The sequence below is a fragment of the Mustela lutreola genome, chromosome 16 (genome assembly GCF_030435805.1).
Source record: "Mustela lutreola isolate mMusLut2 chromosome 16, mMusLut2.pri, whole genome shotgun sequence".
Classification (NCBI taxonomy): domain Eukaryota; kingdom Metazoa; phylum Chordata; class Mammalia; order Carnivora; family Mustelidae; genus Mustela; species Mustela lutreola.
In genome coordinates this window covers 43,944,742-43,959,050 of record NC_081305.1, presented here as the reverse complement: position 1 = coordinate 43,959,050, position 14,309 = coordinate 43,944,742, and the positions used below count along the sequence as shown (strand labels likewise).

General features: G+C 38.1%; 2 protein-coding genes across 3 annotated transcripts in view; one reads left to right on the top strand and one right to left on the bottom strand.

Annotated features, from left to right (window-relative positions):
* ZNF569 (zinc finger protein 569) overlaps positions 1-5,799 on the bottom strand; it is a 49,595-nt gene extending 43,796 nt beyond the window's left edge. Inside the window, exons 1-2 of one of the 2 annotated variants that reach the window (XM_059151440.1) lie at positions 5,636-5,799; positions 3,557-3,712 (exon numbers count right to left, since the gene is read on the bottom strand). Coding sequence is in view for 1 of the 2 variants with exons in the window: in XM_059151439.1 (XP_059007422.1) it covers positions 3,557-3,561 (5 nt within the window). In the remaining variant the exon portion in view is untranslated. The remainder of the gene's footprint in view (positions 1-3,556; positions 3,713-5,635) is intronic. The other variant, XM_059151439.1, reaches the window with a different exon arrangement.
* Positions 5,800-6,078: 279 nt separating this feature from the next.
* Positions 6,079-14,309, top strand: part of ZNF570 (zinc finger protein 570) — a 35,511-nt gene continuing 27,280 nt past the window's right edge. The window contains exon 1 of the mRNA XM_059151514.1: positions 6,079-6,189. The gene's annotated coding sequence lies outside the window, so the exon portion shown is untranslated. The remainder of the gene's footprint in view (positions 6,190-14,309) is intronic.

Below are 14,309 nucleotides of genomic sequence, written 5' to 3'. Positions count from 1 at the left end.
ATGAATCTTTCTAAATTAGTGTTTTTGTTTTCTTCAGATAAATAAGAAGTACAACTGCTGGATCATTTATATTTTTAATTTATTGAGGAACCTTCAACTATTTTCCATAGTGGCTCTACCAATTTACATTCCAATCAACAATGCATAAGTGTTTCTTTTTCTTCCCATCCTTGCCAACACTTGCTTTTCCTTGTCTTTTCAATAATAGTCATTCTAACAGATGTGAGGTGACACCTCATTGTGGCTTTGATTTGCACTTCCAGATCACTAATTGCTGAATATCACTTTATCTTTTTATGTACCTGTTGGTCATATGTATGTCTTTTTTGGGAAAATGCCTATTAGCTCTCCTGCCCATTTTAAAAATTGGTTTGGGGTTTTTTGCTACTGAGTTTTATATATATTTATAAACTCCTTTATCAGGTATGTGATTTGTAAATATTTTCTCTCATTTAGAAGACTGCTTTTTCATTTTCTTGGTCTCCTTTGCTGTGCATAAGCTTTTTAGTTTTATGTAGTCCCACTTGTTTTTAACTTCCTTGCTTTTGTTTGCTTTTGGTATCATGGGTTTTTTTCTGTTTTATTTTGTTTTTAAAGATTTTATTTATTTATTTGACAGACGGAGATCACAAGTAGGCAGAGATGCAGGCAGAGAGAGAAGGGGAAGCAGGTTCTCTGCTGAGCAGAGAGCCCAATGCAGGGCTCGATCCCAGGACCCTGGCAGAGCCTTTAACCCACTGAGCCACCCAGGCACCCCAGTATCATGGGTTTTTAAACACAAATTCAATTTCCTTAATAAATATACGATTCAGATTATTTCTTATTGAGTAAATATTGGTAGTTTGTGCCCTTAAAAAAAAAAAAAAGTACCCATTTAACACACAAGTAACCCAAATAACCCAAGTAACACTCTTACTGAAAAGACTTTCTTTTTTCCATTGAATATTCTTTCCTGCTTTGTTGTAGATTAGTTGACCATAAAGAAATGCTTGATTCCATGCCTAGGGCAGGAAATGTTCAAAATGATCTTGGAATAACCCTTCATACCAGAATGTAGAACATTATCAGACTTCTGGAGATGTGTTGAAAAGACTTAGAGGCCTCTCAAAGAGATAACCAAAGATGGGAAAATTTGAGCTTCACAAAGGAAATAACCACAATATCAAAATCGATGTGTATATAACAGTAAAATAATCATTCACTGGGAAATGCTAAGAAATCAATTCAATAGCCTGAAAACCTAAAAAGGGAAAGAATCAATTTATTTTACTTTTCCTATAAAAACTTTCCTCAATGTAACCAAAGAGTTGATGACAGAAATTTTTTCTTTAAAAAAATATTCCAGCCAGTAAATGAAGAAGGGATATAGATAGAAATCATTTTGTAACCCCTACTGAAATGTAGCTGATAATCTCTCATGTTTTCTTAAACTGGTATGTTGGTAAAAAGGAAGACAGTTCTATTTTGAAAACAGTGGACAACTAAAGGGCAAATATCCTCCAATCTCTCCACCTTACTACCAACCCAACAGTTCTCCAACCCCATCAGAACTTCCATTCCTCTGTTCTACCAATTTTCCACTGTCCCTCACCTTCCTATCCTGACTTTTCTACCTATCTGGACTAAAATTCACAGTCAATCAATATAATTAATTCCTACCAACTTAGATACTCTTGCATCTCACACTATTCCTAATTAGTTCATGAAACCAACACTTTGGTTAAATCCAACTCCATCTACCCCTCCATTTCCCTCCCTTTTCCATTTACAGAGAATAATAATATAATAATATAGGGTTGTCTATACTTTGTAGCTCCATTTTTTTAAAAAATTAATTAATTAATTTTAAAGATTTTATTTATCTATTTGACAGAGATCACAAGTAGGCAGAGAGGCGGGGGAGGGGGGAGGAAGCAGGCTCCCTGCTGAGCATGGAGCCCCATGTGGGTCTTGATCCCAGGGTCCTGGGATTGTGACCTGAGCCGAAGGCAGAGGCTTTAACCCACTGAGCCACCCAGATGCCCCATGTAGCTCCAATTTTCTTCTCCATTTCTCTCTTTAGCCCCATACTCCACTGAAACTGATCTTCAGGATCACCAATGACTTTCATGCTACTAATGTCAACATTCTTTTCTCAGTCTTCATAGTCCTGCCTATCAGCAGGACTGACACGGTTCTTTTTAACACATATTTTTCCTTTCATTTCCAGGAAATCAAACTCACCTATATTCCCTCCAGCCATTCTAACTAGCTCCTGTCAATCCTCTTCGCTGGTTCCTCCTCATTTCCCAGACTTTGTTGGACTGAGCCCTCTACCTTTTTCTATCTTACCCTCTAACTGATCTCATTCAGTAAATACACTTTAAATATCATTTATATATGATATAAATTTATTTATGATATAAATTTATGTCTTCAACCTAGATCTTAGATCATTTTGAACTTCAGACTTATATATCATACTGCCAACTTAATATCTCTACTTGGATGTCTAGTGGACATCCCATGCTACATATACTAAATTCCTAACTGAAATCTCACTATCTCCCTATGCCCCAAGTCAGTTTTTCCTACTGTCTTTCCTTTCTCGGTTAATGATACCTCTATTCTTCCAAGTTGCTCAGATTAAAAAATGTTTTGTTATCTTGTCACAGTTACATTCCACATTAGTTCCATCAGCAAACTGTATCAGCTCCATCTTTAAATTATATCAAATACATGACTTCTCACCATTTTTACTACTCTGGTCCAGATCATCATCTTTTCACTAGATTATTGTACTTACTGTATTGTATTCCTAATTGGTCTTTCTGCTTCTGCCCTTGACCCCCCACTGCAGCCTTCCTCCTATAGTTCTCTTATCAGAGCAGCCAAAGTGATCCACTTATATCGTAAGCAGATAAGATCACTCCCATGATCAAAAGTCTCCAACAGCTTCCCAGCTCATTCACAGTGAAAGCCAAAATCAAAATATGGCCCATAAGATTCAACCTGATCTGCCTCCTTCCCTCCACTTCCCTTCTCTCATTTCTCACTAGTCTTCATTTCATTTGCTCTTTTTCAGCCACACCAACCTCTTTGCTGTAACAGACATGTTCCCACCTCAAGACTTTTATTTTTTTAATTCTTTTATAAACATATAATGTATTTATATACCCAGGGGTACAGGTCTGTGAATTGCCAGGTTTACACACTTCACAGCACTCACCACAGTACATACCCTCCTCAATGGCCATAACCCCACCCCTCTCTCTGGACCCCCCCTCCCCCCAGCAACCCTCAGTTTGTGAGATTAAGAGTCACTTACGGTTTGTCCCACCTCAAGACTTTTTAAATTGTTGTCCATGCTGCCTAGACTATATGCATAAATAGCCTCCTCAATTATATGCATAAATAGCCCCTTTACTTCCTTCAAATCTTTATTATTACCTTTTCAGGATGCCTTTCCTGGCTACCCCATCTAAAACTCTAATTCCCTTCTCAAATGCTGTATGTTTTTGTTTTACTTTTTCTCTTAATATTTTTCACTGCTGAATATATGTGATATTTAACTCACCTCATTTATTATCTGGACCACGACAATGTAAGTACCATGACAGCAGAGTGTTTCTCTTTTGTTCAGCGCTATACCTGAAGCATCTAGAACCGTTCCTGTCACACAGATAGCAGTCAATAAATGGTATGTTGATGAATAAATGAATGCCTGAAGAATCTAGAAAATAAATTTGAAAACAGAATACTGCTTTAGAAGAACATTTTGGGAAATACATAATTCACACACACAAAAAAAGATTTTTAAAATGCTTGACCAAGGGCGCCTGGGTGGCTCAGTGGGTTGAGCCTCTGCCTTCAGCTCAGGTCATGGTCTCAGGGTCCTGGGATCGAGCCCTGCATCGGGCTGTCTGCTCAGCAGGGAGCTTGCTCCCCACCCCCTCTCTCTCTGCCTGCCTCTCTGCCTACTTTTGATCTCTTGTCTGTCAAATAAATAAATAAAATAAAAAATAAATAAATAAAATAAAATGCTTGACCAGTAGTAACCAAACAACTGCAAATTAAGAAAATTTTGTATCTATGAAGTTAGCAAAAATTACTAATAGCAGATAACCATTGTTATCAGGATGTATGGATACAGGCAATCTTATACTATGCCAATAATAGTGTAAATTATTTGAACCTTACAGGAGAATAATTGGATAGACTTAGGGAATCTTTTTTTTTTTTTTTTTTAAGATTTTATTTGACAGACAGAGATCACAAGTAGGTAGAGAGGCAGGCAGAGAAGGCGGGGAGGAGCAGGCTCACCGCTGAGCAGAGAGCCAGATGCGGGGCTTGATTCCAGGACCCCAGGATCACGACCCTGGGATCATCACCCAAGCCGAAGGCAGAGGCTTTAACCCACTGAGCCACCCAGGCGCCCCTTAGGGACTCTTTAATAAACACATACATATTGCCCAATTAGTTACACTTCCAGGAACCTGTCTCCTCCCCCCCCCACACAAATTAGAAAAGCGCATTATAACATATGACAACTAATTGCTGATAAACCCATTGTTCATAATGGCAAGAAACTGGATAAAACAAATTACCCATCAAAAGGGGTAAATGTATTAAAATGTATGGCATGAAAAACTTTAAAATTACGACATAAATTTATTTTTTTTTAAGATTTTATTTATTTATTTGACAGAGAGAAATCACAAGTAGACGGAGAGGCAGGCAGAGAGATAGAGGGAAGCAGGCTCCCTGCTGAGCAGAGAGCCCCATGTGGGACTCGATCCCAGGACCCTGAGATCATGACCTGAGCCGAAGGCAGCGGCTTAACCCACTGAGCCACCCAGGCGCCCAACGACATAAATTTAAATGGAAAGATACGGTGTATTGTTAAACGACAAAGGTAGGTTACAGAACTGTATGTATAGTGTAATAACAATTTCCAAGCTATTATGCACATATATGTTAATAAATGAATGGGTGTGTATGTATTCACAGAGGGGGTAAAGATGGTAAGTAAATTTTGATAGTTGCTGGCAGAATTCGGAATGATTTTTATTTTCTTTGAGCTTTTCTATATTTTGCGATTGGGGCGGGCAGTCGGGGACAAGGGACAAGAAGTTAGTACGCACATAAAACAACGAGGCTAATACACAAAAATAAAATTTAAGATAAATAAATACTAAAAGTGTTGGGGCTATTGGTAGCTCTCATAAAAACGTATTTCCAATTACCATAAACCAAAGAAATGAAGCCCTGGTATAAAAAGCCGCACGAATCTACACACACACACAGCCGTGCTCTACCTTTCCTCCACGGAGCTTCTCAAGCACTCACGATCCCACATCACGCACGTTCGCATCCATGTCCATAATGAAACAGAAGGAAAAGCACGTCCCCCAAATCCGCTCACACACGGTCTCACGGCCACACTCTGTCGCAAACAAATGTCTGGCAAACAGTCACATCACGCTACACTCCCAGTCCTTCACGGGCCCCTCCCACGGTCTCGGGAAACCAGCCGCACCCGTGCAGCCCCGCCGGCATCCTCCTCCAGCACCACAGGCAGCGGGTCCGCAGGCCCCTACTCCCAACCAGCACAAAGGGTCCCGGACTCAGAGCTCGCGGCCTCCCGGAGACTCACCAGCGAACCCGCGGAGATAGGCACAGTTCCACACCTCAGTGCCGCCCAAGTGGCACCGCCGGTGCGGACCGAGTCTGAGGAGCCTCTAAGGTCCGCGCCGGCTGTGCCTGAGGGCAGCACGAGCTTCGGTCCGTTAGACGCCGGCCAACGCTTCCCAGAGGCCCCCGCGGCTCACAGGCGGGGGCGGGTCGGCTTTCCTGCCGGCGAGTAGCGGGAATAATCTACCGCTGCATTTAAGGACGTCCAGATCTGCCGAGGAGGTTCAGCTGAGTTTTGCTGCAGCTGCTTCGCTTGAGCCCGGCACTCCACTCGGAGCCCGGGAGTGCAACTTGGTGCTGAGAAGAATCTGAACGGGTGCACAACTTTAGGATACGAACTACATTTCCCAGAGGTCTTCACGGCCAAGTCAATTTTCTGCGAAAAGTCTCTTGCTCCTTATGGTTGGCTGGGTCTCCTGTTCCCGGGGTTATGGTGCAGGATCCGTGAAGGAAGCGCCGCTGAGTCGGTGTAGTTCCGTCTGGTCCAGGCCCCTCCCGGACTTCAGTGGGGTGAAGGTGGGCGAAAAAATTAGGGGTCCGTGGAGGGACTAGACGGGCCAGCTTGAGTCTCAAGCTTCTGGCGGCAGTCAGAAAAAGAGGAGTGGCGTTGTGTGACCGTGTGCGGGAGATATCGGCCGTGGAACTTGGGGTAGGGTGTCTGCGGAGTCGAGAGACTCTGAGATCCAGTGACTTTGGGGGTCATGCGAATTCGCGATCATCTGTGTGTCCATGGTCGCGGTGTATGTTCTTGTAACCGTTTGATTCGAATCCTGCGGTTTTTTCAGAGACCCTGTCCTTCTGTTAATTCTTTGTGTGTTTCTGCGTTTCTGACTGGCCCCTGTTACAATATTGAAACTTAAAGATTACCAATAAACCACAGTCACCAAGATATTAAATGGGAGGAATTTTAGAGCTCTGTGAATCCATATTACTGAAACACCCATGCTTTTTAATTCTGTGTTACTCCATATTCAGTGTGTGTTACATGGACAAAGGTGATACTGGTAATTTAGAAAGATACTGTTGAAGAGGGCAAAGACATGGAGCCATCAAATGGAAAGGTCATGTCGGGAGTGGAAAGTCTACGGGGGAAAGTAGAGAAATAACCAGGAGCAAAAACCTAAAAATCTAACAAAGCAGGCTATATGTCACTTCTGCTCCAAAGATCTCACTCTTTTTTTCAGCATTTCCTGTGCGTTTGGCTCTGACTCCAGAAAAATTAAAAAAACTATTGACCATGAAAATTGAAGACTGCAATAATTTTGCAGTAGAGACTAAAATGGAGAAAATATCTATGACAACACTAACCCAGTGTTTTTCTGCTATGGTATGTTCACAAAGAACAAAATGCTGCAGACTACAGCATGCTAAATATCAAGACCTTGTGGTTGTCGGAGGTATCAGAGAGGATTCTGACTCATAAGCTTACCATGAAGCTATATAAAGGCCACATGACTATGTTGCCTCTAGGATGCAGTAGAAGATAGTCTTCCTTTCACTAGGCGATAAAGGGCATTTTTTTTTTTCCAGAGTAGTGTGAATATATATCTAAGAAGGGACAAGAGACTCCCAAACACTGCATAAGACAGAACAAGTCCTCCAAATAAGTTTTGCTTGTCTTTTGTCTCTACCAATAGTAGTTTTTTTCTGTCTACTGAATTATTATAAGAATTATTTTTGCTTATCATTTTATTTAGAGATGATAAAAGAACAGAATTAATTGTTCTATGTCCGTCCAGCATCCTGATTTTTTTATGCTTGTAGATTTGTCTATTTCTCCTTTGATTTCTGTTAACTTTGCTTTACAGATTTTGAAGCTCTCTTATTGGATGATATATATTTTGAGTTGTGGTAACTTTTCTTATGGATTGATCCAACAGTCCCTTATAGAATTTTCTCCTTATAATAATTGCTTTTTTGTCTGGTCTATATTGATATTACTATAGTTTCACCATCCTTCTTTTGGTTAGTGCATGGTTTATCTCTTTCTACCCTTTTGCTTTTAACCTATTTTTTAAAGTGCATATGTTATTAAACAGCATTATTTTAAAAATAATGACAATCTTCTTTAATTTGACATATTTAGTGAATTTACATTTAATGTAGTTGGGTTTTGGTCTACCACTTTAGAATTTATTTACTTTTTTGGCCTAGCTTTTTTTTAATTTTAATTTTTTACTTGAGATCATTCTAGATTTGCATACAGTTGTAAGACATAATCCAGAAATCCCATGTGCCCTTTATCCAGTTTCTCCCAATGACCACATCTCCCAAAACTATATATAATATTATATATAATATCACAACCTGGATATTAACATTGACACAGTCAAGATTTAAAATATTTTCATCATTACAAAGATATTTCATGTGTCTTTTTATAGCCACCCCTACGTCATTTCTGCCCCCAGCCTCCTCTTTAAAGCCAGGCAACCCTTATCTGTTCAATCATTAACCTTTCAAGAATATTAAATAAATGGAATGATAAAATGTAATATAGGCATTGGTTTTTCATGCAGCTTAATTCCCTGGAGATTCAGATATTTTGTTACATGTGTAAGTAATTCATTCCTTTTTGTTGCTGAGTAGTATTCAGTGTGAATGTACTACACTTTCTTCAATCAGTCATTGAAGAACATGAGTTGTTTTAAACTTTTGGCCATTATAACTAAAGCTGCTGTACACATTTGTGTAAAGTTTTTTGTGTGGACTAGATTTCGATTTCTTTTAGGTGAACACCTTGGAAAGGTTTTAGAAGGAATTTGTCAGTTTATACCAAAACACAGAAATGGAAAAAGAAAACCTCAAGATTTTGATTGCAATTGTGTTGAAAATACAGATGAATTTGGAAAGAACTGACATCCTTAAAATGGTGAATCTTGTGACCCCTGAACACAGTATATATCTCCATTTAGATCCTCTTTCATTTCTCTCAGGAATATTGTGTAGTTTTTGAAGGTAGTGAAATCTTTTGTCAGAATTATCCCCAAGTATTTCAGATTTTTTGATGCTATTGTAAATGGCATTTCTAAAAATTTTAATTTCCAGTTGTTCCTTGCCAGCATATAGAAATACAATTGATTTTTGTACGTTGATCTTGTAGCCTGTTACTTTGCTAAGGTCACTTAGTGTTTCTACTACAATTTTGGAGGTTCCATTGGATTTTCTACATAGATGATCATGTCACCTATGAAAAAAGACATCGGTACCTATTCCTAATTGTTGGAAATAGTGATACCCATTTCTTTTCCAATTTTCAGGTACTACCCATAAAATTTGGTTGGCATATTAAGACTGATGATCACACATACACACACACACACACACACACACACATACACACATCCCAAGAGGGTATGAAAGTTTTATTACTCACATAATGAAGCTTCCTAGGAGAAGCAGGGTAGGCTTCACAAGAAAGTCTGCAAATGGTTTGCAAAAGCAAGGAACTGAAATTGGCAGGACTTGTGGGGTTTAAATCTGCAAGTGCCAAAGGCGGGAGCACCTGAGCTTGTGGGCACAAGAGGAAAGAGGAAGAGTGAGGCTTAAAAACCAGGAACTTCTGCCACTCTCCACGCTGCTTGCATGCTCCTTCTGTGCACGCCTGGTGAGGCAGCAGCTAAGGAGACTCTAGACCACCATGCAGCTGGCAAACAGCCCAAGGAATGAGTCAAGATTGAGAACAATGATCATATTCACTTGGAGGTGGTGAAATAGGATGGTCCTGTGGTGCAGTTTTAAGATTAAGAGGGCATACAATACTTAGTATAAATGAAAGCCTACTGTGAACAATAGGGTTTGTTAATGAGGTGAATTAGATTCTGATTTGACAGGCAGACAATCAGTGAAACAGACTCATCTGCACCATTGGAAATGGATGATGAAAATATAATTGATGTGTTCTAACAGCAGACAGATCCCTAAAAAGGGATCTGCTACATTACTCCAGAACTGTGTTCCTCCAGACAAAGAAGACATCCTCAATTAGAAAAATGCAATTTGGTTCCACCACATCTTAACTGTTTACCATATGGTTTTTCTGGTCTTTCATTTTCCTCTTCCCTATTCCCTTATTGTACATAAATTAGTGTACGTGCATGAGCATATTGCTTTAAAAAAAAAAAAACCTAAGTGCTAATTAACATCAAATGGAGATGGGCTAGGGAAAAATACTGGTTTTGTGAAAATACCCATTTCCATTAGTAATATGCTTTTCAGCTTTTATCTTTATATACTCTGTAAGTTATTTTGCTCTGTTTAACAAAAACAGAACAACAAAAATCCTTGTTTACCTTGTTTGATTGGATAATTTTAATGTTTTTCATTTATCATTGTTAAACCAAGGATAATTTTATAACTTCTTTGTACATATCTGTTACATGTAAGGCAATCTGTCTTTAAGTTAGGATAAATTACTCTAAAAGAAATGAACCCTAGATAGTTTTCCCTTTGTGTCAAGGGTCTTGTTTAAAAAAAAAGTGTTTTTTTTTTTTCCAATTTGTGAGCAGTCAAACATCAAAAAATAGAATTAGACTCTTCATTACATTATCAAATCTGAATGCTGTTTCTTTTCTGATTTCACTGGCAAAAACTTTCAATACAAGGTTGGGGTACCAGGTGGTGGGTATTATAGAGGGCACGGATTGCATGGAGCACTGGGTGTGGTGAGAAAATAATGAATACTGTTATGCTGAAAATAAATGTAATTAAAAATAATAAAAATAATAAAATTTAAATTTAAATTTAAAGAAAAAGATTGAATAGAAGTAGGGATATCTTTGCCCTGTATCTGATCTTAGAGGGAAAGTATGCAGTGTTGTTCCGTGAAATGGTAGTTGAAAGGTTTTTGCTAGATGGCTTTTTTTTTTTTTTTAAGATTTTTTTTTTTTTAATTTATTTGACAGAGAGAGAGGGATGACAAGTAGGCAGAGAGGCAGGCAGAGAGACAGAGGGGAAAGCAGGCTCCCTGCTTCTGAGCAGAGAGCCCGATGCGGGACTCGATCCCAGGACCCTGAGATCATGACCTGATCCGAAGGCAGAGGCTTAACCCACTGAGCCACCCAGGCGTCCCTGATGGCTTTTTTTTTTTTAAAGATTTTTTTTTTTTTTAATTTGACAGACAGAAGTCTCAGGTATGCAGAGAAGCAGGCAGAGAGAGAGAGAGAAAGAGAGGAGGAAGCAGGTTCTCTGCTGAGCAGAGAGCCCGACGTGGGGCTCGATCCCAGGACCCTGGGGTCATGACCTGAGCTGAAGGCAGAGGCTTAACCCACTGAGCCACCCAGATGCCCCTGCTAGATAGCTTTTAATTAGGAAGGTTTTTTTCTTTTCCTAGTAAGTGTGTTTATTAAAAATGGATGTTGATTTTTGTCAAATACTTTCCCTGCATCTATTAGATGGTAATACTGATTTTCTCTTTTTTCCCTTTACTACAGTAATATAGTGAATTACACTGGGCCTCAAATCTTAAACCAATCTTAGGTTCCTGAGACAGACATCACCTGGCCATTGTGCATTATCATTTTTATATATTTTTGGATTCAATTTGCTAAAGTTTTATTAATAATTCACGAGGGATGTTTGTGGTTTTTGGGAGGGGGTAGTATTTTTGTCTAGATAACTCCTAGAGTGAGTTGAGAAGATTTCCCCTCTTTTCAGTATCCTGAAAGAGTATAGAATCATTTTTTTCTTCAAATGCTTAAGAGAATTTAAAATGTTTACTAGAAATTAAAATTAAATAGAAATGTGTAATAAAATTTAGCAGTGAAGCTATCTGGGACTGGTATTTTTATTTTTATTTTTTCAGGAAGGTTTTTAATTACAAATGCTATTTAATAGATATAAGGGCTAGTCAGGTTAACTACTTTCTTCTTCTAAATTTATTTATTTGACAGAGAGAGAGAGAGAGAGAGAGAGAATTCACAAGTAAGCAGAGAGGCAGGCAGAGAGAGGGGGCTCCATTCCAGGACCCTAGGATCATGTGACCTGAGCTGAAGGCAGAGGCTTTAACCCACTGAGCCGCTTAGGTGCCCCTCTAGCAATTACTGAGAGTGGTATTGGACTCTCTGATTTACCATTGTGGATTTTTCTTTTTCTTCCAGTTTAGTCAGTTGTTGTTTCATGTATTTTGAAAGTATTGTTAGATGCATAAACATTTATGATTGTTATTTTCTTTTGATGAACTGACCTTCATTATTATGAAATGATCTTCTTTATCCCTATATTTTTTGTTCTGAAATCTATGTTGTATACATTAATACAGCTACTCCAGTTTTTTTTAACAGCTTTATTGAGATACAACTCACCTATCATACAATTCAAACTTTTAATGTGTTCAATTTTTGGTATGTTACATTATTAAATTTTATATTAATATAAAATGTTTAACAAAATTTGCCATTTTAACATTTTTTAAGTGTACAATTCAGTGGCATTAAGTGCATTTACAATGTTGTATAATCACCAATACTGTCTATTTCCAAAATTTTTATCATCCAAATGGAAACTCTATAATCACTAAACATACTAAGCAATCAACTCTCAATCCCTCCTTCCCCACAGCTCCTGGTAACTACTATTTTCTTTCTCTATGAAGTTGCCTAATCCAAATATCTCATTTAAGCAGAATACAATATTTGTCCCTTTGTGTATGATTTATACTTTGTATAATTGTTTCAAGGTTCATCCATGTAGTAATGTGTTCTCAAACTTTATTCCTTTTTATGGCTGAATAGCATTCCATTGTATGTACATACCACATTTGTTTATCCATTCATCTGTTCATGGATACTTGGGTTGTTTCCACCTTTTGGCTATTTTGAATAATGCTATAATGAACGCTGGAATACAAGTATCTGTTCAAGCCCCTGATTTCAATTCTTTTGGGAGTGGAATTGCTAGGTCATATGGTAAACCTAAGCTTTAGAAGAACTGACGAACTGTTTTCTATAGCAGCTGCACCATTTTATATTCTTAACATCATCATACAAAGCTTTTAAGTTATACATGTCCTCATCAATATTTGCTATTTTGATAATACTGATCCTAGTAGGTATACAGTGGTATCTCATAGTTTTATTTGCATTTTTAACAATATTGAGCCTCTTTGTGTTTATTGGCCATTTTTATCTTCTTTAGAGAAATATAAATTCAAGTGTTTTGCTCATCTTTTAATTGGATTGTCTTCTTGTTGCGCTTTAGGAGTTCTTTATATACTGATATTAAATCCTTGTCAAATACATGATTTACAAATATTTTTACCCATTCTGTAGGCTCTTTTCACTTTCTTGATAATGTCCTTTGATAAGGTCCTTTCTTGTTAATGTTTTTAATTTTGAGGAAGTCTTATATATCTGGTTTTTTTTTTTTTCTCCCTTTGGTTGCTTGTGCTTTTGTTGTCACATCTAAGAAAAATCTGAGGTTATTCCAGCTTTCTCTACACAGCATTACCATGGTGTATTTCCATCTTGTATTTCTAACTATTGGTAGAGTTCTATTTAACTTCTCAGAGGCAGCATGTGGTTGAGTCATACTTTTTCATCCCATCTGAAACTCTGGGCCTCTTAATTGGATGTTCAGTAAATTATATTTAGTCTGATAATTGATATAAGCCTTCCATTTTGCAATTTGTTTCCCATCTGGTTTTTGTTCCCTTCTCTAACTTCTTTTGGATTGAGTGATTTATGATAATTGGATTCCACTTTATCTTCCTTGTTGGACTATTAGCTATAACTTTTTATTTTGTTAGGTTAGTGGTTGCTGTAGGGCTTAGAGTGAAAATCTTTCACTTGTTACAGTGTTTGTTCAAGTGATACTATATTACTTCACAAAGAATGTAGGAACCTTGGGGGTATCTGGATGGCTCAGTCAGTTAAGTGTCTGACTCTTGAATTTGGGTTAGGTTGTGATCTCAGGGTTCAGAGATTGAGCCCCATGTTGGGCTCTGCATGCAGCGCGGAGTTGGCTTGTCCCTCTCCTTCTGTTCCTCTTCTCTGCTCATGTGTGCGCTCTCTCAGACGAATAAATAAATAAAATCTTAAAGAAAAAAAGAATGTAGTAAACTTAGGATAGTTTATTTCCACTTCTATAAGGAAATAAACATAGTTTATTTCCACTTCCTTCTCTTCTCCTGGCCTTTCTGCTATTGTTACTCTATGATTTCCATATATATCCAAAGCTACATTGTTTTTCTTTCAACAGTAACTTATCTTTTGGTGCGATTTAATTAATAAAAATGTCTTACATATTTACCCTACAGTTATCATCTCTAATGCTCTTCATTCCCTTGTGTAGATCCAGATTTCTATTTGTTATTCAATCATACATATATTTTAGCCTCTTGAGGTTGTCCTTCTGCTCATTAATATTCTATTAGCGATTTTTTAAAGTTTATTTTGTCTATGTCTATCCCAGCACCTTGAAGAGCATCTGGCACACAGTTGGTGCTTTCTAATTAGATACCTAAGAGAAAAACTTCAATCACTATCCACATCCATTAGACTAGTGCTCAGGACCTGTCACACACACTATCCTATTACATTCTTACCCCACTCTCCACCAGTCAGTCCCTTTCTGTATAACACATTCTCTCAGGTAACACCACAAATGTCACACAATAATACAACCTTACACATGGTCAC